Raw genomic sequence first — 23,503 nt, 5'->3', positions numbered from 1 at the left:
AATTACCTAGTTTAATCAAGAGCCAAGAATGAAAACTGTACGACATGCCATAAATTCTCTATTGACCAAAACTGGAAAGGGCAACTTTGCAATTAAGATGCTTATACCTGACAAGTTACCTGTATATTGGAAATTGTAGAGGTGGGTGGGTTTTTTTCCAGTCTAGTTCCTTGGACATAAGATAACTCTAATAGAATTTTTTTTTTTGACTGAAGAGCTTATCTCTTCCATTTTTAATACAGTTTCTGCAGCACAGGTACCTGCCCTATTCTGATGGGGAAAAGTTTGGAATCATAATTTATGTAATATAAAACATGATTTCTACTTGGTTACTGAAGCTCTATATCCAGGCACACAGAGTAGCTGATACGAACTAAGAAATTTCTGCAGGGTTTAAATAGAAATAATATTCGTATTCACCCCATACTCTATAAGACCTTAAAAGTTTACCACATTCTTCTAGTATTTAGGAGTTGTTTTCTTCTAGTAGTATTTCTTCCCGTCATGATTAGAGAAACAAGTGGCAGTATTCCACTGTATCTTTATGTTCCTGAGCATCAGTGCTGATAATATAATACATATGTTTGTTTGTGTATTACATAAAAATTATTGTTCTTTGTACTGATCTATAGAGATGGGAGGAATGCTCATCACTGGCCTTGCGGTTAACTTCCTGTTCTAGGCTTCAGAGTTGGAAACTTATTTACAGCCAGCTAATGAAATTTTCCTTTGCTCGCCTAGACCGTATACAGGTTATTACCGTTATCACTGACTACCCGTAACTTTATAATAGCCGAGTTCATAATAAGAACTACACTTCTACAGGCTATAGAGTTGGAAAATGATTTGGATTTATGCTCAAGGCCTTTATTTGATCAGATCTTTTAGACTCTGTTGTCACTAAGACTACAGTGATTTCATACTCAACTTCTACAGCTTCCTGAGGTTTTAAGCACGTGGTCCCAAGTACTTGCCCTGCCATTGACTGTTTCATAGTCCCAAACCAAAATTTCTGTCTTTCACTAATGCCTGTGAGTCACCTGTGAGACTGAATTCCCGGGTTGCTCTGTTTCCCTGCTTTTAATCTTCAAGATTTACTTTGATTCTGCCTCCTTCCATCTCTAGTCCTTGGGGACTAACGTAAAGTAATATTAGAAAGACAGACAAAGGAGGCTTGCTTGAAGCAGCAAGTAGCTGTAGCCATACTTCTTGGAGAAGCAGTGCTATATACGGTCACAAAAGAACGTGTGGTAGGAAGACAAATGATGATACTGACGAGATATTGAATAAGGCCATCAAAATCTCCCAGCTTATGTATGTAGTATGCGACTCCAAGACTGTAATGCAGACTCAGATGTTTCCTTTACAGGGCCAGCAATGCTAAATGGGTATGCTACTCTCCTATTTATATCCTTGGTCTCTGGTTCCTATCTGAAGCACACAGTGGGTAGCTTCTTCAGGCTTTGTCCGTAGCATGAAACCTAGGTGATTTTCCAGTTGACCAGAGATGATCATAAAATGATTTTTGGAATGTGTTTTTAAGTTGCCTGTAATGAAAATAAGTGTGCAGAATAGAAAAATTGTAATTTAGATTAGAGGGGTAGAGTTTTGAGCATATATAAACCTTTCTTATTAACCCATGAGCAAGGTTCAGCTTGGGTTTATCAGACCATAGATATGATCAGATCAATTCTAAATCTATTTAAAATGATTTTCTATTTGTCAGAGTTAAATTCTGCATACTTTGGGAGAGCTAATCACCTGTATTATGTGGGAGGAAGATCTATGGGCCACTACTACAGTCATAACAGCTCTGGAAAATCTGGAGTAGACGAGTAACTGTTCATGTTCCCCAAAGGACTTTACTGAAGGATCCCACAGGAATGCTGACAGGCTGTTTTTCTTCTCAATATCTGCAGGACCCTCCTAGGAGGGAAAAGAGAGTTACCACAGGCCTAGCAGTGTGGTGACTTAACTTGCTCTCAACATTGGTACAGCTGTTTCAAAATTACTTCAACCATGATGTAGGCGTTGAAGAACTGCGTGGGCTTCAGCATCTGTTTCCTATCTTTCTCCTCCCTAATGTAGTAGCTGCAGCATGTTCACCCAAATGCACTGCAGTTCATACCAGATTAAGGATTTGCACCTTGAAATCTTAATTTTCAGTTTAATCAGGGCATTAAGCCACATCTGCAACCTCTACAGCATCCACAATTGTTTTTGGGCTAGCAAAAAATGCCAGGGGACAGAACATCCCTGAAAACCGTAGGGAAGCCCTTGACTGAGAAGATGAAATGTAAGTTTTGAACCATTTATGGGAAATCCTAGGGGCAAAAAGTTTCTCACAGATGACTAAATAAATTATTGAAGCTATGAAATCAAACTTTTTAAAACCATAATATATTCTATATAAATATATACAGACATACGTGTTGCTACATATATTCTCATGAACATATTTACTTACTGGCCCAAGCTGTAAATACACATTTATGCTAAAAGAATTCTCATGGCTGCTTTGCTGCAATGACTATTCTGTCATCTTAAGAATGCTGCATACCTAGTATGCATAAATAAAAGATGTTTGCATGCAATTTCTGATGTATTTTTCTTCTTTAACAGGTTAATGTAGCTTTTGGGGTCAAAATACAAGCTTTTCAATTTTCTTATTGCGTATGGTTATGGTATAGTTATGCTTTAGTTAAATCTCGAAGATCTATGGAACCTATAAACTATTAAGGCTGTGCTTTCTATAGCAGTGAAGTTTCTGTTCAGCTTTCTCTTCCATTAAATACAGATATAAATATGTGCAGAATCTAGTACAACTAAAATGAGTTATAATAATTCCAGATATTCTTTCCACAGAGGAGAGAGATTTGGAATTAATAAATTCTTATGTCTTGGAGGCAGAATGCAAAGTTCTTATAGTGTGTGTGAAACTGAAGTAGGAGTCCAAAGCCACAAATAATCTCACATACTTGTTGATAGTAGTATGCCTCATTTTTTTTTTTTTATTTGAGAATAATCAGCATTGGTTTATTTTTTTAAGTTAGAAGATAGGACCGTACATACAAAACAGGATTTGTATAATAAACAAGAAAAGATTTTTTTTTTTTAGTGCTCTGCAGAAAGATTATTGATAACGCTGCCCATGCAGGTTTTATAGTTAGCTTTGCATACAGATATTCAATTTATAGTGAACATAAAAGATAGTACTCTAGCTTCTGCAGTGAGGATTTTACCGTGCATGCACAGAACTTAACGTGCAACATGAAAACTGCATTATGCCATTTTCTGTTTCAGCAGGTAAGTCCCAGTCCTGTTTATTCTCCAGCACAAACCGCAGGCTGGCTGTGGAAGGTCAGGCTGGGAAGCTGCTCGTGTTTGACACAGCAACATTATGGAGTGATGAATATTTAATTAGGCAAGTGAGGACCATGTGGGAGGTTGAGGCAGCCATAGCTCCTAGTTGACTGTCTGCAGTATCATCTTAGTGTGTTGTGTGAAAATGAATCCTTGGGGTAAGCTTCAAGGACAACGAGTAAGTAAAAAAGGCATTCTGACAGCGCAGCTAGTTACAGGGAAGTCAGAAATAAGAGACGAATGTTTTAAGTGCTGTTGTTACACTGGTCAAAGGTTTTATGTTCTGGTGGGCTAAGCCACCATGTTTTATTAAGATCCATAAATGTAACAGAAAATTCAGTTTGAACTTACAGAGTCTGGAACTATAACAGCAATGAAAGTAATTTATTTTATGCAGGTATTAGCTATTAGAATGGAGCACATGTATCATTTGTTGATATTATGCAGACAGCATGAGGTAGCAGTCATTCCTCCGTCGTCCTATTTTAAGCACAGCAATAGAGATGTTTGATTTTGAGAATATTATTCTCAGCAAGTTTTCAGGAGAAGTTAAAAACTATAGAAAAAAGCAGGGAGAATGTATTAATTTTCAGTGGCGTAGGCCAGGATAAAGACTTACTATTACTTTGTGTTCCTCGTTAAGAAACATTGCATGCAGTTTGGATAAGTAACGGTTGGGCTACTAGAAAGTTTTTAATTGTGTTATGAAAGGTTTAAAAAAATAATAAATTAAAAAAAAAAGTCCGTCTTTCTAACCAGGGACCTCACCTGTCCCCTTGCTATCTGTCCCGGTCTCTGTGGAAGTTACTATTTCCACACAAGGATCAATGCCCACGTGCCATGTAGACATCCATTTTAATATGGAGTGGTTGAAGCCAAAGTTTTGTTCCTTGTTGTCACTGTAACATTCAGGACAGACAGCAATGAGCACTAACCATTTTAAACTAAGTACGTTTAGCTAGCATATTATTTACTAATAAGTTAGGAAGGGAACATACATCTGCGTCTGTGCTTCCCCAGCTCGCAGTCTAGCATATAACCATCTCTGGTTTATGTTAATATCCAAGACTAAATCTGGGCAAATGAGGTGCAGGAGAATTTTTGTCGCTATTCACTGGCTGTGGCTAAAAGTGGTGGCTGCTCTTTTCATGGAAATGATGAGTAATTTGGACTTAGTTTTGCAGTTTCCCGTGACTTCTATGACAAAGGACTCTAATCCTGCTGCATCTTCTTCAGAATAATGGTGGCCAATTTGGACACCTTGGTACACAATACTGCCCAGAAGTAGAAGTCCAGGGAAGAGCCATTAAAAGAAATACATTAGGGATTGTGATTTAGAAGGACCCTTACTTTTATGACAGACAAGGAGCAACTGAAAGGAGATTGGGTGATGGTCATCTACTTGTGGCAGCTGTTTATTATGCTGATCGTAAACATCTCGCTGTTACCTTGTGTTCACCCATCTGTTTGTTTCTACCCATCTGTTATTTCTTGCCACGTGCTTAGGTTGTAAATATTATCTCTGTTCTTTGAAATAAGGAGTTTAGAAATCCTCTGATAAAAATGTTCAGCTGTGGAATTCGGCATTTGCATTAAGAACAAAAGCCCTCACAAGCCTCTGGAGTCAACAGCGAGGAAACTCTGTGTACACAGGTTTTCAGTGCTCCTGGTTGACTTCCTGCAGTCACCCTTTCTGATCAGGTTGATAACAAAATTGACTCAATTAGATGCTTCGTTATAAGATTTCAACTTGCTCTTAGGCAATAGTTCACAGGCTAGTTCAGGAGGAAATTTTGCTCTTGGAAGTTGGAAGAATGGTTAAACAACATGTGCAAATGAAAGTACCTAAGGCAAACTGTCTCCAAGAAGCCAATCGACTTGTGCTCTGTATATGTCACTTCAACTTGCACTGTTGCTTTTTTGTTACCAGACTGGCAAATTTATATCTGGCGTGCACTGTCGTCCTTATTTCAGGGGTTTCTTCTTTCATCAAATATTTGCGATAGCTCTTTTTTTTTCTCCTTAAACCATTATACTGTGCTTCTTGCAAGTTGAGTCTTTGCCATTGTTAGTTAATATGACAACAGCCAAATTTAATTTCTTCGTGAGTATTTTAAGAGATAGTTTTAACTTTGCTTTGTAATTAAATGTGTGTTTAGTAACTCTTTCTCTCTCAAAAAGAAACTATAATGCTAGCGAATTCGGTATTATTTGTCATTTTATGTCAGGCCATCACAATGTTCTGTTCTGAGACAGACAAGTGGGGTTAAGTTGGTTTTTTTTGTTTTTTTTTTTTGAAGGAAGATTAGACTAGATTGTCCTGGAAACCTATGTAATCCAAAAATCAGGTTTCTTCCTTGCTTATTTTAAAATATGTTGTCATATTGCTGTTAATTGATTTCTGCTTTGGTTTTGATTGTTTTATGGTGAAATAGTATTCCTACACAGGAATAAGAAAAGAAACACTGATTACATACCTGCTAATAGTGACCGGCTCTTAACTACAGGATTTGTGTAGCTTTGTCTTCTGCACCATGAGACTAAAGCTCCATCAGTGTATACCCCTGAATATGGATATGGGGAGGGTGCAGGTCAGTTGCCAACACATGTGCCTGGGGCATAGACCAGTGATGTTGAGACCCAGATTGAAATTGCGTGTGGAATTGCATCTATGGATTGAATAGAATTGGATTTCATAAATTGATGGTTTTGCCCTTTTTTCTTGACATGGTGATAAAGATTTTTAAGGTTTTTCTTGAGGCTTTCTTTAGAAATCCTCAAAGGAAGAAAATACTTCACTATTATAAATTAATTTCTCTTAACAGCCCTATAATACACTTTGCACGTTCGGGGAAACTGGACTGCTGTCGTGGACAGTCTTTTTAAAAAACCACGTATACTTCCTCTCTGGTTGTTTAATGTCTTCCAAGTACTTCAAAACAAAATAATTTTATGTTTTATATCATTCTAGGAGCCTGTCAGCTGTACTTGAGTAAAATAATTTGAAAATCCAGGAGCTTACAAACAATATCTACTTTCTCCTTCCGTTTACTTTTCATAATATCTGAAAAATGCTTTTGTTTTGTGTGTGTGTGTTTCATTCCTTCTCCATTGTGCTTAGATAGTGGTTTTAACTAAGTACCTGGTTACAAAGTCAGAACTTACAGGAATTGAACCAGATCCCTCTGACATCAATAGGAATTTTCTTTATTTTTTTTTACAGGTTTTAGTTTAGGTCTGTAGATTATGAATTATTAGGGGTGCACATATAGCTTATAGATATAAAAACTATTTATATACTTCAGCGCAAAGAGACTGTTTCTGACTGAGAACTTCAGTGTGTCCCATTAATTAAAAATAAATAAAAATGCATATTACCAATATATAGAAATTGATATTCTCTATCTGCCCTTCATATTGTTTCACTATAATATACTTGTCAACAAAACCATGGTGTCTTTCCTACAGTTTTGCATTCTAATTTTTCTGTCCACTTTTCCCTGATCTGCTTTTCTGATTTGGGGTAAGCAAATTTAGTCCAAAGATTAGTCAGCCTTTCTGCTGGGCAGAGAAATATTGGGAGCTAGATTCAGATCCAGTTCTATCTGAATACTGCACAGTTTGTTAAAAGCTTCTTAGTGAAACTGGTCAGAAACCTTTCATGAACTCTTGAACAGGTAATTACTGTTATTGCTGTACTGAAATGTAAAAGGTTTAGGGAAAAGTGTAAATGTGTCAGAACTGATGCAGCTTTGTTCTGGGGGGGAAGGAGGGGAACCAACAACAAAACATGGTGATACAGCCTTGTGTGAGGCTTTAGAAAAACCAATATTTCAGTTCTTCAGTTTGAAGTAACACTGCCAGTGAAATTTGTATAAAGTAATTAAAAATTTCAAAGGATTAAGAAGGTCAAGGACTCTAGCTGAGAACTATTTGCGTTGGCCTCTTCTGTTCTCTAAAAAAGAGATACGCACTTCTGTTTTCAGTATCTCTCTACCTCTACTAGCTATTTGAGGAATTGCCTTTTCATAGACAAAAGACATTTAGAAACTTGTAAAGCAGACTTTAGTGCCTCAGAATTTGTTGGGTTTTTTTTGGTTTTGGTGTTTTTTTTCTTTTTTGGTCAAACTCTTCCTGGCAATGTTTTCTGTGTCTTTTCAGAAAAATAGATGAGTGGCCATAGGAAGTGGTGTAAACATGAAATATTGAAATTTGCCCAGTTCCTTCTCAGGCAAAGCCCTTTGCTGGGCTAAGCTGGAGGCTTCTGGGAGCTATTTCATTTTGGTTCTTTCCATTAACTGTGTAGCCTCACTGGAAGCATAAGACGGCATGCTTGTGTTCTAGACAGCAGACACAGAAACTATGTCATCTAACTGCAACTTTGATAATGCTTTGATGTATTGTGTCTATAACGTCTTTATCTCTGCTCAGTGCGTTATATAAAGAATAGCTTGAAAGATGTGCATTTGTGTTTATTGTAATTTTTAAAGGCATTCACCAAAATGTTTTATGGTCAATGCTGTCATTAAAATTAGATCAGACAGTGATTTTCATCTGTTAAGCTTTTCCTTAATGGGTTCTTTGTCTTCTTTTAACTGTATTAGGCATTACGTCTTGCATCACCATCTAATGCAATAGAGTTTGTCTCTGTGTTTATGTAGTACAGGGAAGTACTGATAGGGAAATTAAAACATATTCTTTGTGTTCTTTGGTCATGGATAAAGGCTTCAGCAGACCATTTTTATTAACAGGAAACGCTTCTCACGCAAGATGGGAAATAATGAGTTTACAGGGGGATAGTAAGGAATGCGTGTAGTTTTCTAAGGAGACCTTCTTGGAGAGTTCCTAACCACACCACGCGAACTGTGCCAGGGCCAGCTCCCCACCTGTCCCCGGTGGGCGAGCTGGAGCGCAGGGGGAGCTCCCTGCCCAGAGCCCCCACTCGGGCTCCTGCTACTTCATTCCTTCTGCACAGCGCTCCAGCGCCCGGGGGTTCCCGTGGCCACCAGCTGGCTACACGCGGGTCCTGCGGCCGTCAGGCAAAGGCAGGGCGGTGGGGACGCCCCCCCGCAGCTCTCCGCTCGATGTCGCTCCCGCCGGTGGGGCAGAGGCAGGGCTGTCCTCCGCCCTGACCTTGAGCCGCGCCGCGCCGTACCGGCACCGGGATGTGGCTGCTGCTGGATGGAGGGGGGTGTGGGGGGTGCGTGTCCTCCCCTCCCCTCAGCGGAATGTAAACCCAGGGGCGCAGTGCCCTGCCCGCCTCCCCGCCCGCTCTGCGCGCCGATTCACGGAGGAGGAGGAGGGAGCCCGCCGTGCGTGTCGGTGGGTGCCTGCGCGGGGCGGGCCGCCCCGCCCCGCGCCGTCGGGCTGCGCGCCCGCGGAGCCGCCCGCGGCCAGCGCCTGCCGGCGGGTCCGGCCGCGGTGGGGACGGCGGCGGCCGCGCCGAGCCCAGCCCTGCTGTGCCCGGCCGTGGCGGCGTCCGCATCCCGCCCGCCGCGGGGTGCCGTCCGCCGGCGGGGGCGGGCGGGGGGGGGGTAGGGGTGGGGGGGGAGTTGGCGGCTCGGCTGCGAGGAGGCGAGGAGTTGGGAGAAGGCTGTAAACTGCCCCAGAAGTTTGCTGGCAGAAACCGTGCTCTTTATTGGCCGAGTCTTCTGGCGCTTCTCAGAGGAATACCCTATTGCTTAAGATGAGTGGCTGTAGGAAGCGGTGTAAGCGTGAAATATTGAAATTTGCCCAGTACCTTCTCAGGCTAATCACAGGTTCTCTTCACACAGGTAATGACTGTTTTTCTTTGTGGTCGAGCCGTGCGGCGTGATAACAAGAAAATTGCCTAAGGTTAATATAGTGATGGCATTGTTTTATGTTATTATTTCTTTCATCTTGTAAATGATAATAATAAAAAAAAGAAAGCTGTGAACTGTTTTGTGGCTGAGCATAATAAAACCAGAATATATAGTCTTCATGTTGCAGTGCTTAGTGTAACGTTCTCTAAGCGTTCACACACCTGAATCCAAATCGGAATGCGAGTGTACGTGCTTTCACCTGTCCATCTGTGTACGTGAAAGGTAATGCGGAGTATCCACATGATGGTCATAAAGGATGAATCTTATGCTTTTTATTTTCACCATTTCTTGAACTGGTTTACTTTGACAAGCAGACCACATTCTTTTTCTCGGAGGGTTGTTTTTGCTTGTCTTAAGGTGTAAATCAGCTGCAAACTGTCAATATGACATTATAGTATCTTGCTGCAAACTTTAAGTAACACTTGTGCTTTTTGCTGTTAAAGAATTTGAAACATAAATGGCTATCAACTTTATTTAGGTAATTTTTTTCTGTAACCTTGGACAAATTGTACAGTACCAGATAAGGTTTCTAAGCTAGACTGAACAAACAGTATAGTTTTCTTCTTAGCACTTTGGAAAATATACTTTTCTCACAATTCAGCATTTTCTGTGGCTGTTCCTAACAGCTGACAAACATGATGGCTTACATGATGTCACTCTGTATTTATAAAATATAATTGTGCTTCTTTCTAGACTTCAAATATATTTATTTTTTTTCCTTGGAAAAATCATCAAGCAGAGGTGCAAGTCCAGCATCAGCAGTTGATAACCAATTATACTAATGTGATTATTGAGAATTAAACGCCATTAATTTTACTACAAGTATTCTGAAAGTTTCTACTGTTGGGGTTGGGTTTCTTTCAGTTTATGCACTGATGGAAATATTTGAGAGCAAAGTTGACTCTTCAGGAACAGAGAATTGATGTGTGCAATTTATCGGATTTGGGGTTATAATGCTATAAAGGTCATGGTATAAACACTGGCAGTGGGTCCTTTATAGGATACTTGTGGGAATCTGATACAGCTTTTTAGTAACTCCAAGTGTCTGGTAAGAAAGAATTTGCCTGACTATTTTCTGTACTATTCCTAGTCTATTGTGGTATCTCTCTTGTGAATTGTATCAATTCAGAGTTCTTTGAAAATGCTGGCTTCTTGCTCCTGTGGGTTGCTACGGAAATTAAATAATATATGATGCAAAAAGAAAGGTATGTTAGAAATGAACACCAATACTCCGTTTTCACAAAGCCAACCAAGCTTTCCTACCCAGGAAATGATGCACACTACGTTATTTTTCAGACTGACGTTTGTGCTGCGAGCTTTCTAAGCTCACAATTCAGAACTGTTTTCAGGAATTGTGATTAATCCGGAATACTGATTCTTATGTTACTACTAAAAGAAGTTCTTTCATCTATAATTAAGAAGCACATTGTCAATGCTAAATTACTGGAAAGCCAAGTAGAGGTTGTATGAAACATGTTTCCTTAAAGGAAACAAGCAAGGAAAAAAAAAAACAAACAAACACAAAACAAACAAAAACCCCGCTCCTAGAAACTCTTAAGAACTGAGACAATTGCTAGGAAATTTGCAGTTCATTTTTACTACGGGCAGCAATACCTTACTACTATCATTAGGTTAATAGACTTCATCGTGTTCAAATGATGTAGCAAATAAGGCCAATATAATGTGATAATAATCGAACTGCTAAGAGAGGTAGAGCACCACTCTTCAGTTCTTGCGTAGCCCAGTCATTAACCTCAACTGTTGCGATACCAGGTACTGTTCCCCCCACAAAATCTAATGCATAATTCATTGTGTTGATAATAAGTTGGTAATTAATGAAGATGAATGAGGAAGCCTAGTTGAAAAGTGTTAGAAAGTTATACTTTAATTTTTATATTAAAGATATTGCTGTTTCTGTCTTGAGCATTCAAAAAATGTGGGATAGCTATCAGAAAGCTTATTTAGGTTTTTACAAGCAGGCAATCTGCTCCCTCAAGTGACTAATTATTTTCAAAATGTAGATGTTTACTAAGGAGCACAATGGTGAAAACAATTTAACTTCCTTCTTGATATGATTTGGCCCCTGGTTTCTTTTTCAGGTGTTCTTTAAATTAGAATCATAGAATGTGTTGGACTGGAAGGGACCGTTAACCCAATACATTCTATGATACACTTAATAGGTTGGAACTACACATTGTTGAAAGCGCATGCACTGAATCTAATCTGTTCCTTCTTTCTATATGGGTAGACATGTTGAATATGTACTTAATCTAAATCAGTATAGACTGGTGAAAGCTCTGCTGCAGTTGGTGTGATTACACTGGTGAGAAAGCAAGAGAAGGTGAGCTAGGAGGGAGACTGGGTTTACTGGCTATAGGCCCAGCTAAGAAGTTGCTGTTGATTACTGGTTTAACTGCTTGCGTTTCATAACCATTTACAACGTTAAAGACACGTTCTGTGGTGAGTCTCAATACTTAAATAAAAAATCATCTCATATAGCTGTCTCGGATAGTACGTAAACATGGACTATCTTAATATTCAAGTCAGCTGTAATCAATATTAATGAAACTACCCCCTTGCCTGAAGGTAAATGCTGCATAAACCTTTACAAGGGGTTTTAAATTGTGATCTCTGCCTGAATACATCCAGATCTCTTCCAATTATTTTTTTTTTTTTTTACAGCAAGTTACTATGATTGACAGCAAAATGTAGTGAAAAGTAGTGAAAAGAAATAGTCTTTTAAACAAAATTTTTCACTTTCCGTAACTTCGGCTATATATTAAGTTGATGTGTTTCCACAAGTGAAAGAGACTCCTTCAAATGCTTGAAGACAGCATTTTTCAAATAACACACCAATTCCTGCTTTACTGCCTGCTGCCACTTGAGCTGTGTTGGAAGTGCCTGGTCTTTGAAATGTTGTCGTGAAGAACTTAGCGCTGCTGTTCAGAATGTTTCAGTTTTTGGATGCAGTGTGAATGTGTATATTATAAATAACAAGATAAATCATTGTGAGATCAAGAAACAGATCGCAAATTATTTTGCAATGGAGAAAAAAACATAATTTCAGAGCAATTGCTAGGACTTTTTTCTTAACTGTCACAACTGATAAAGTATGTAGATTAAAGAGGTAATAGAAACAAAACTGTAATTGACTTCAGTGGTAAATTTTCACAAGTGTGTCCTTTTTGGGCATTTAATATATGCATTTAGAAAGAAAGAAGGAAGAGGAGAACAACCCTGGCTGTGGAATTGTACTGTCTCTCCAACAAACCGGAGTAATCTCACTCTTCTAGGCTTATGTAGATTAAACTATGGATGGATTTTTTTATTATTTTTTTAGTCTAGATATTGATGCTATTGGTAAAATGACACCGATCACAGGCTTGATATTTTTCTTAGTTAAATTGGTGAATGCAGGATGTACTCTTTGATGGCACTTTGACAAATGAGATTACCAGAAGGTAATCTTGAGTCTTAGATTTTGCATTTGGGCACAGAAATGTTTTCTAGCCTACTGCCAAGAGGAAGACGTCATCTGAGCATAGACCTGAAGGTGTGAGAGGCACTAGCACAGGGGCATCCAGAGGCTCACAACAGTGCTCCTGTGACTGTGGTAGTTCACCTGCCTACCAGTACCTAAATTCCAAGTCTGAGACAGCAATTATGGACACTTTACAAGGCTGCTCACTTTTTTGGTTTGTAGATTCATTGGATGAATGCTCTGGAAATATATGAACACCTATTGGTTAGGCTGGCTGCCGGGGAAGGAGATGATCTGTGTTGCTGACTCTGCTTATCCTGAAGAGGACTGAGAGGTCTCCTCCATGTCCAAAGAGAATGTCCATACTTCCAAAATCTGGTAGTATGGATAAGAATTCACTCCACTTCTTAATCCATCATACAGCCAGGCATGTAAATATCATAGGACCACAAAGAGCTAGTAACAGGGAGCCTAAGTCTTTTCTGATGATTATGGAAATCGTCTGGGAGAGAGTAGAATTGGTATTTAAACTCCTCTCCATGAAATCATTCAAAGAGATTTGTAACTGTTCTAAGATCAAATATCATCACAGCACTTACGGATGATCATCTTCAGCAGAGAGCACGTAAGAATAGGTCCCAACCACATGGAGATCCCAAATGGTTTGTGTTGGCTCTCTGTTAAGGATAGACTGAAACACCCTGAACGAGGTGCCTCATTTCATGACCCAGTTCAGGAAGAGAGGGAAATGCTGAGACTGAATGTCCCACTAGACATGTTTTCTGCCTCGTTCCCTTTCCTATCCTGTTCTATCTATTCATGAGGCAGTTTTTAAACTTCATTCTAGCTCTCAGTGCATGGTATCCATTCCACGGTTGTTATAATAAAAAGTTTCAGCTCAAGCCTTCAGTTGTTAGGTGTGCATGTTGTGGATGTATTGATGAAATGATTCTGAAAAATGAGGGTGATACACTGTGATTTTTATTCTTGGAGTGATGCTTTCTACAGAAGTTAGCGGAAGATGGGATCTGGCTTTTGGGCTGTGAATTTAAAACAGCCTTACTGGGAATATATCAGGGTTGTACCATTATCAACTTTTTCAATTAAGCTGTGTAAAATTTAAAAACCTAGAGAATAATTAAAATGTAGTAGACTAGTGACAGTAGGTAAATATTCCCGAAAACTTTTTTCTTTAGTTAAGAGATTATGTGAAAGAGAATATTGAGAATAATTAGCTCTTAATTCTTACATTTAATTATACTGCATTTTTCCTCATTTTCCCCTCAGATTTAAAGGACAGAACTTGAAAATACTTTACTTTTAATCTGAGAACTGTCATCTTAAATGCGGCAAATGAAATTATTCCAACAATTGATTAAATAATTTTCTGAGTCTTAGGAAGAATTACTAGAGATGAAAAAGTATTGTACTTTAATGCAAAAGAAAGAGTTTCTCTTTTAATAAAACTGATCCTGAAAGGAATTTAGTGTACTTCTGTCTACGTAGTTGCTTCTCCAGCATTCTGATGCTGAAAATCTGTATGTTTTAAATAGGTGTAGGAGCCAACTCTCATGCTGTATCTCAGATGGTCTGTTCAGACCTTGAAGTTGAATAGCAATGAATTCCTGAATTATTAACATTAATTTTACTACTTCTATTTTCTAGCAACGTGTCTTCCTCCATGTTGTTTTGGCTGGTTAATTTTTGTTTGTGATAAGTCACAAAAACTATTCAGTGAAGCTAAAGACTTGGAATTACTGTTGACTGATTATTTAATGTGAATATTCATAAGGCATTTTGCTTCCAGTTTCCTAAGCGGAAGACAGGATATTCTTATGAATTTGTAAAAGAAATCTGTAACTGTGCTTTTTTTTTTATAGTTGGCAATATTCTTGTAACAGCATTTTAAACTGCAGAGCAGGTAGCCTCCATACATGCTGCCAATTCTAATACGTGCTGCTTAATTAAGTAAGTTCAGAGGAACTTGGAGATTCTGGCAGACAAGCAGTGGAGGATAAAAAAAAAAGAGAAGGCTGCAGCAGTTAAGAGTCCCCAGGCATCTCCTGTCTCTGACACAAGTTGCTGCTCAGGACCTCCGAGCTGCTCGTTTGTCAAACCCCGTCCTGCTCCAGGTGCCGGCCAGGCAAGCACGGGTACACGGCTGCTGCCTCCGCACGGCTTCACCGTGCTGCGCTGAAGGCTGGCTGGGCACTTCAGACACTAATTAATGGCTCGATCAAACACCTTTTGGGCCAGCAATGTCTGGCCGTTAGGTTGGCTGAGGAGTTTAAAAGCCCTAGTGCTCTAGTTCCAGTCTCTTGAATTTCCGAGCTCAAAAGTGAGAGGCGCTTCGTGTCTTCAGCGAATAGAGCTGTGCTTTTGCCAAGATACTTGCTGTGATAGAGCGTGGAAAAACAGATCCATGCGGCCCTTTAGTCTCTATCCCCAAATCCATTTCCTTTAGAGACTTTATGAATTGTGGCTCTAAAGAGAGGCTTTTTTTCTTTTTATGCTTCCTGACACAGTTTTTACTAAAAGGGGTATGATGAACAGAAAAGAACTATCAATTGAAACTTCCTTGTGTCTTTCCCCTTAGATGGGATTTCTAGGAAAAGGAAATTTTTCACCACCGGGGCTTCAGCCTCTGGAAGCTTCTTCAGGTACACTGTGCAAGACTGACAATTGAATAAAAAAAAGTTTGGAAAACAGAAATGGGAATACGTGAAGCATTTGGTTAATGGATTTTTTTAATAGGATAAAGATTTAATGGAAAAGGGAAAAAAATTACAAAGAAAACAAAGTTGTTAAAATTCTGGTTCAGTTTTGATTTCAAGTTTAATTGTATTGATGTAACCCTCTGAAAGACGCATGATGATTTTTGCATTCAATTAGATTTATTAGCTTAATACATGGAAAAGTAAATGAATGAGAAACTACACTCACTTGTTAAGGCCACCTCTGAGTCAGAGGAATATTTTTATATTTTCTGAAAGTGAAGATTAAAGGAAATTATGTAAGAACTGCAGCTATTCAAGAGAAAGCATGAAAGGGAATAAATAATTCCCAGCTGCCCTTACAAAAGAGACAGAAGTGCAAAAGCTATATTGCTGTACTATATCCAGTTGTACAAAGTAAAGTGGAAATAAGCCATTGCCTTTACATGAGCAAAAATGTGTTTAAAGCAAATTGTGCAATTGTATCTCTCAACAAAGCTGTGGAGCGTGTGCAGAAGCATTTTTATTGAAACAAGGCCTACAAATGGTGACAGATGTCTGTGATCTATTAACCCACAGTGAGGCAATACAATCAGGTAATAAAAAAATGGAAGATTTTTATCTTTTCAATAGAGTCTCTGCCTTTCTTATAAATCTTTGCCTTCTGAGGTACTAGCAGTGGGTTCTCACAAACCAGAAGCACCAGAAACTGTTGGTTAGATGATGGTCCCTGAGTCCCCTGCAAGTGAATTTCATGTTTCACAGAACTCTTCCATGGATGTCCATGGACCAACGCAGACACACCTGAAGTCAGCTAAGAAAATCTGTCAGCTAATCATTCTGTCAGTATTCTTAAATCTGCATCTCCCAAGCAAAGAGGATTGCAACAAATGTTGAGAAACTAGTATGAAACATTGGAAGATGAACTGTTGTCATTGCTTATCTGGATGTTCCATCTGCCGTTGTCTAATATAGGGATTAGTTGCATTTAATGGTCAGTTGCTCATCAGATATCTTTGAATAGGCTTGGGGTTGTTTTAAGCTTTTTCAGGAGCGTGCAGGAGAATGCCAGTTTATCACAGCGAGTAAGTAAGGTAATTCAACCAATATGTTCTTCACCTGCTGTCCTTCATCCCTCAGTGCATTGCGCTTTTACACTTGGACCTCTGCGTTGTTCCCTTTCTTTTCCAAACCTTGTAACGAAGGCATGTGCGGACCCAGTGACTGAGGACCCCACCGCAGTGCTGGCTCAGGGCATCCTGCTCTCTGCCAGAGCAGACAGAGCTGCGGCTGTGGCTCTCACTGCTGGTTATTTCAGCCCTTTCCAAACTTCTTCCCATGCTGAGCTGTCATGGGCTCCTTCCTAAGCAGGAGGTGTGCTATGCTCATCTCTTATCCACTCTTCTGTAATTTCACGAGGTGATTTGAGTGCTGCGGCTGCAGAGCTGTCTCCGCTCTAGGGTGAATTTGATTAAGTGGGAAAATGAGGCCTATCAAGCAGGCATTTTAATTGTGCTCTTGCCTTGCTCTCACAATGGAGCAGTCACCGTGCTGTTCCCTGCAGGGACACGTTGCTATGAGTTTAGGGCACACCATGGCACGTCGAAAGTCTTTTGGTAAAGAATGACTTTAGCAGTCAGGAGTGTGCTACCAACTGAATAACCCTGGCTTTGTTCTCTCAGTGTATTTATAAATGCTCGTTAAAAAGTGGCAGTGGACAGAAAGACAGCACTGGAGTTTTCTGTGTGTTTTTTTCCTGGCACTTGAAACTGTTTTGAACAGGGTAAAAGAGAAAAAAAGCTTTTGCTTTGTCCTACTTAAGAAGAGGAATACTTCTTACGCAAAACTACGTGTTATGAGCCCCCTGAAAATGAGTCTGCATTTCTTTTCGCTGATCTCACAATGAAACAATTTTCAAATGGTGATGCACTGATGTATGTCCACTGTAATGAATTTTCATTTCTCAAATATTGTCTTGTTTCACAGAGAGATGTTTGGTTTTTTTTTTTTGGAAGAAATAGTACAGGGTAGACTCTTGAGAGAAGACAATTTACAGCACTGTTTACTTGCATAAATCCATAAAAAAATTGTGCCACTTAATTACCCTACAGTGTGTAATGAAGAAAGCACAGTGAAGAAACTTCACTCTAATGAGTTCTCAGCACCATCTCCCTGATGACGCTTGAAAATTTTCCTCATCAGTTCTAATGTAACCATAGAATTTCTACCATCTTCTTTAGTTCTCTCTTTTGATTTCATAGGATGAAATTCTGAAATACAGAGCCAAATTATAATAAAAGCACTTTGCTCATCATTAAACATCTAACAATGATGCTCATCTCAAGCCAGAGATGAAGTAGTGGTTACAGGTTGGACAAAATCTATTCAGTAGCAGAAGAACAATGGTTTGAAAGCTTTACTCAAGGCTGCTCTGTTATTATGGGGTTAATAAGGAACCTTAACAACCAGGGAAGATGAACTACCATTTTTGCATGAAGGCTAATAATGTTCTATTACCTTCTATTGAAAACACACGTAAAATGAAATGAGAAGTAGAATAAATTAAAAGAAAACAGTAATCTAAAATGTCAAAATAATCCTAAACAACATGAGACAAAGAGAACAGATGAAAAAGATGTTCTCCTCTTTACGCAAATTGGGTCTAAAATAAAATTATTTTAAAAGGAGGTTGTAGCTTGAAGATGTCATGAAAAAGCTAAAATGTCAATATTCATGGGGAAAACACGGGCTTTATACATTTCCAAATGCCTTTTTTTTTTTTTGATTTGCATTGCTGAAATATTTCTTCCTCTGATACCAAATCAGTATTTTTCATCAACCTGATTAGTCTTTTTTTGTTTTTGTTTTTTTAAAGCCAAAGAACTCCAGATTTAAGGTCTGCATCTCTGTCTGTCTGTGTGAGGCAGTTTGAACATTCCGGGTCTCAGATATTTTTCATATACAGAGGCGTGCTGTTCTCTCTCTCTCTATAATTGCACAAGTTCTAATGCACGAGGGTGAAATCTTTGTCATGCCCTGCTTAGGGAAAGAAACCATACTAACTTCAAAGAAACCAATGAGATTTCATTTGAAGTTCTTGCATTGTACTTTATGCTTTCTCAAGTTCCTGATTAGCATTGATAACTTTTGCCTATGCAGTCTTTGCATTAATCTGCCTCAGAGAGAAATCACTTTTGTGAAAGGGTGTGGTGGATGCAGAAACATTATAAAGTTGGATTCTGAGTAGGTTTCGTACTACTAGTTGACTGAGGTGCCTAAAGGTAAAATATCAGACACTGAGAGAAAAATACCTTAAAAGAAATAAACACCATCACTACCCCCAACTTAAATTTATTTTTTGTAAGTCGTCTTGGCAGATATACTAGTTGAATTTTTCCTGAGTCCTCTTATATGTTGCTATGATTTCTGGCTTTTTGCATAATTGAGTACCTGGCTTTTGAAAACACCTTTTTATGTTATTGTAAACAAATAGGACCCCTCCTACAGGCTTTTTGTTTAGAAGTAGACTGAGCTATAGACAGTACTCCGAGAAAAAAGAACAAGATGTATTAAACTTAGCAGCAGTTAGCTTAGAAGAAATACCAGGAAATGCTGAGAATGCCATAAATTAGTGCACTTATGCTACATTCTGCTTCAAGCTGGAGTAGATTATAAATATTTCTTCTGTTCACCCCAAAAAATCCATCCTAGCTATGTACCTCTCGCATGCCATGGCTGCAGACCTACTGTGAACTTCCAGTGATTTTTTTGTAGAGGGTCACTTAGATTTTAAGTAATGTAATTAATTAGAAAATATATGGTAATAAACCACTGCTAATCACTCACAAATTATAAATTTCCCCCTCTTCAGAAAATGGTCTAGATAGACTGCCTTTGCATCCACCAATTTGCATACCCCTCACTTTCTTTAAGCAATATCTGCAAAACTCAGTGTTGTACAAAATGTTTCAACTTCAAATTTTATAATCCTGCATGTGGCAGATTGACTGAACATCACAGAAGACTGAAGCAGTAGTGAAAAATTTGTGTGGGTGGAAGGGTATCTTGAAGTAGGGGATCTAAAAGCAATACCCTAATCTTTAAGCATATTCTCCTGAATATATTTAAATATTTCACTTAAACATCCCATATTTTTAACACGTTAACTCCATCATGTAACCTATTTCAAAAAGTTTTTTTTCCAGATCCTTCCCAAAGAGTCTTCTTTGAAGTCTTGAGATTTCTTGTGGTATGTTAATGGGAAAAGGACTGACAGAGTTACCATGCTGGATACCATTTCTTTTGAAAAGATTGAATTTTTATTCTCTCATTCCAAATCTGAATCTTAATTATAATGAAAGATACAGTTCGGCTTCTCTTACAAACGACACATTGAAAAGCATCCCATAGCCATCCTTAATGATCTCTCTTTGGAAGTCCTATGTTCTGTAACATTCTTGTAAGAGTCCAAACTACTGACATAATTTATAAAGATAATATTAAAACTTCAACTCTATGTAGGACGCAGCACTTGACATTATGTTTAAAAATAACTCTTAAAGGAACTCTCAGAAAGTTACCAAATTATGCAGACAAAGTGTTAGGAAATGGCAGCATTAAGACTATCTCAGCCTTGTACGATCTAATGCAGTTCTTAAATGTGTGTGCATTTTTCTGCAAAACATTGTACAGAGTAACTGGCAGTAATAGAAGCAGTAAGGAGTAGAGTATACTTAGAGTAGAAACTTGGATGCAAGCTGTAATAAATACTACCTTAGCGTACGCAGACTGTTTTTTGGTTGTTGAGTTGCTATTCATTTTATAGGGGGTCTCTATCATAGACAGATTTTGTGCAATGATTCTCAAAGACAGTAAAACGGCAGATAAAATTCAACGTAGATTAACGTGAAGTGGTGCACACTGGGCAAAATGAGCTTTATGTCTAAATGCATAGGTGATGAATTTACCATTGCTAGTCAGGAATGAAATCCTGGGGCCTGTGAAACCCCTTACTAAAGGGTGTCGTATGTGCAGAAAGTTCCGTATGAGTTCAGAGGGAGAAGCCAGGCAACCACCTGGAAAACAAATCTGCTGGGAGTCGCTAACTAGATTTACTGTAGTATACGTAAGAAATTCCCCGAGATGAAAATAGTCCATAGCTAGGAGAGCGTTCAGTATGCCTGTCCCCTTTCTCTTCTCTGGGCCTACACTAATAGATGCAGCTGAAGACAGAATATTGTGTTAGATGGATCCTTAATCTGAACCAATACAATCATTTTTATCTCTTCACGTTGAAATAAACTTCTCTGCAATTAGGATAATATCACTGCTTCAAAGGATGGTGGAGTATCACAGTTTAACAGTTGTAACCGCTGCCTCTTCCTAAACAGTGTTCTTGACTAAATCATCTCTCCTGAGCTCCTTCCTCCAACCACCAGAAGTTTAAAGCAGGTAGTCTGCATGGAGTTATAAACCAAATGTGAAGTAAATTGAAACTCTTTCCCCCCCCAGACAGTGTTTTACAGCCTAATTATAAGAATCATGTGCTTTTTTAATATCTTGGGTTTGTTAGGCTTCACATATGGAATAGCCTTAGAATAAGTTCTAGGACCTTATATAATTTTTTTTCCCCTTGGAGTAAAACTAATGCTCTTGCCCCATTGTCATAGTATCGGCTATGAGTGAGAATATGAATGATTATATTTGAAGACCTAGTGCAAATCCACAAGTCTAGCCTTAAGTCTAAATACTTTCCTACCCCCTCTGGCAATTTGTTCTCTTTAATGTCCTGAAAAGGGATCTGAAACTTCCTGATGGAAGACAAGATGAGTATGTAACAGCTAAAGCAGGGATAACTAGGGAAGATGGACTCATCCCATCGGTAGCAGTGTCAATAGATGATCATTCAAATTAAGGTATTAAAACACATAATGAAAACCCCCGTATTTTGAATCTGTTTTATTTTGGAATCGTAGTTTTATTTATGGCTGTTAAGTTGAAGATGCAAGCTAGGAATAAAAAGGAGAAACCCTGATAATCTAACTTACCCTAATATGGCAATATATGCATATGCTCTTAGAGGACTGTAATAATAGTACTTAATTTAACTTTTAGTTTAATGAATGTCAGTCTCGTCAAAACTGGGATAACCACATGTTCATATTTAACAAACAGTCTGCAAGGGCTATACTGGCTGTGAACCTGCATTAACAAACATATTTTCCCCATCTAATAGTTTAATTTTTGAATTCTGTAAGAATGCTCGAAATAGATGATGGCCAATTCAATACTGTGTTTGGATATAAACTAAATGGACAATCTGGAAAATGGCAGTAATATGCTACCTTGGAAATACGTCAGCACCGAACTATGTGCTAACAGCGCTTTGGTCTTTAACGGGTTATTCTGTATGACTGGCTCTAATACAGCCAAGTAGAAATTACAGAAATGATAAAACTTAACACCGCTTTGTGGCCATGGTGAAAGCCAACCTCATGCCCTATTACGTTGGCAGTCACCTGTTCATGTGCAATAACAGTGACACTGATTGTCACACACACTATTCTCTTTCCCAGTGCGGTGTGGTGGCCTTTACTTTAAGGTGTTTTCAGGCTGTATCTATTTTTAACATTTATTGTTTCCGTGTATAACCCAATTGATTTAAATTCTACTTGCAGATTTTTGTGTGTCAGAACTTGTTTAGATATTGACTAAATAGTGACACACTTCATGTGACACTGAACTCTTAATTTGCCTCTTGTCTTTTCATAATGACAGCTTGTCGGGGAAGACAACGCAATTCACTTTAATATTTCTTTCCATTCCAAAACTGAAATACTTACTTTGAAGTAATTTAAAACAAAACCAAATAAACCAACAACCATCTGGAACTGAACTCCTGAACTTCCCACTGCAAAAAGCTGTCCAAATTACATCAGTTGGTTCTCTAACATTTACTAAGATACTACCTGTAGATTCTGGTTTTCGAGTGCCAGTTTACCTCCTGTGTTTTTCACTGAAGTCTGTAGCATGGTGAAAGTATGTGTACACTTTGACCTTTGCATGGGGATCACTTCACCAAAAAACAGCAAGAAATTAAAGATTTTATTTTCCAAGCATCTTTTTAAAGCTACAGCAGGTATTCTTTGGGAGCCTGCGTTCCTGTCAATACCCCTCAGTGCTGAACTCTAACATGTCATTAATTCTGCATTTGAAGTTCTTTTCCAAATAATATTGATATCATAATTTTATAAATGAAGTTTTGTTATTACTGTGTCTTCAGAATACAACATCTGAAAATAAGCATATACAGTTTTATCGGGAGGGGTGTCAAATAGGCTCTATAGGTTTTAAAACTGGTAATGATTTGCCCTCTTGAACTTTTTATGGAGTCCCCATCTAGGCAATGTAACTAAATTTAAACATAAATTGAAAGTGCTTGGGATAGGGCAAAAAAGTCTGTTTTCATCAGTACTCATACTTCATTTATTTAGGAAATAGAGTAAATCTAAGACGAGGTACTAAATTTTGTATCTCCATTAGTCTACTTTTTATTAGGAGATTTGTTATTCTTATATGAGGCATGTGATTAAAATCAAACAGCATCTAGCATTTGTGATGCGCAGGCCTTTCTGCATACAGCCATGGTAAACTTCGGTTAACTTCAGGAAAAATGAGTGTAGCGGATCACTTGTATGTGATTTGTGGTAAAATTTGTAGAGGTCAGCAGAACATAGAGTCCTGGGTCAACACTGAAAATATGAATTAGGCTTTTATGGCATTTACTCCTCAAAAGTTTGTCCATGGATTCTGCAGTTTAATGGCTACGTTTCATTATGTTAGTTGGAGAAAAATTTCTTAAAAATACCAGGTCAGATTTTTTCCTCGGCTGAATCCCTTGGGTCAAGAACTTGATGCGGGGGCTCTGGTTTCTGCAGCACTTGAGAGAGCAGAGTTGCTGGTCAAACATGGTGCTGACACGTGTGCTCGGGTGCATCCAGCTTGGAGCAAAAAAAAAAGTCAAGTTCATTTTTAATCAAGTTGAGTATGTATAGTAAGTGCTAATGTTGATGATGCAGATTTTCCTAGATTATGGAAAAGTT

The 23,503-nt window shown here is 38.5% G+C and overlaps 1 protein-coding gene across 9 annotated transcripts in view; it reads left to right on the top strand.

The window, feature by feature from the left end:
- The window catches only part of KCNIP4 (potassium voltage-gated channel interacting protein 4), a 452,377-nt gene that overhangs the window by 103,510 nt on the left and 325,364 nt on the right, over positions 1 to 23,503 (top strand). The window contains exon 1 of one of the 9 annotated variants that reach the window (XM_074587703.1): positions 8,940 to 9,137. The exons of the other annotated variants lie outside the window; for them this stretch is intronic. Coding sequence (XP_074443804.1) covers positions 9,050 to 9,137 — 88 coding nt within the window. The 5' untranslated portion in view covers positions 8,940 to 9,049. Of the gene's footprint in view, positions 1 to 8,939; positions 9,138 to 23,503 lie in introns of those variants that run through there. 9 annotated transcript variants of the gene reach the window in all.

Source organism: Larus michahellis, chromosome 5 (assembly GCF_964199755.1).
Source record: "Larus michahellis chromosome 5, bLarMic1.1, whole genome shotgun sequence".
Lineage (NCBI taxonomy): Eukaryota > Metazoa > Chordata > Aves > Charadriiformes > Laridae > Larus > Larus michahellis.
Note: the sequence above shows the minus strand (reverse complement) of the source record. Positions and strands in the feature narration are given on the sequence as shown.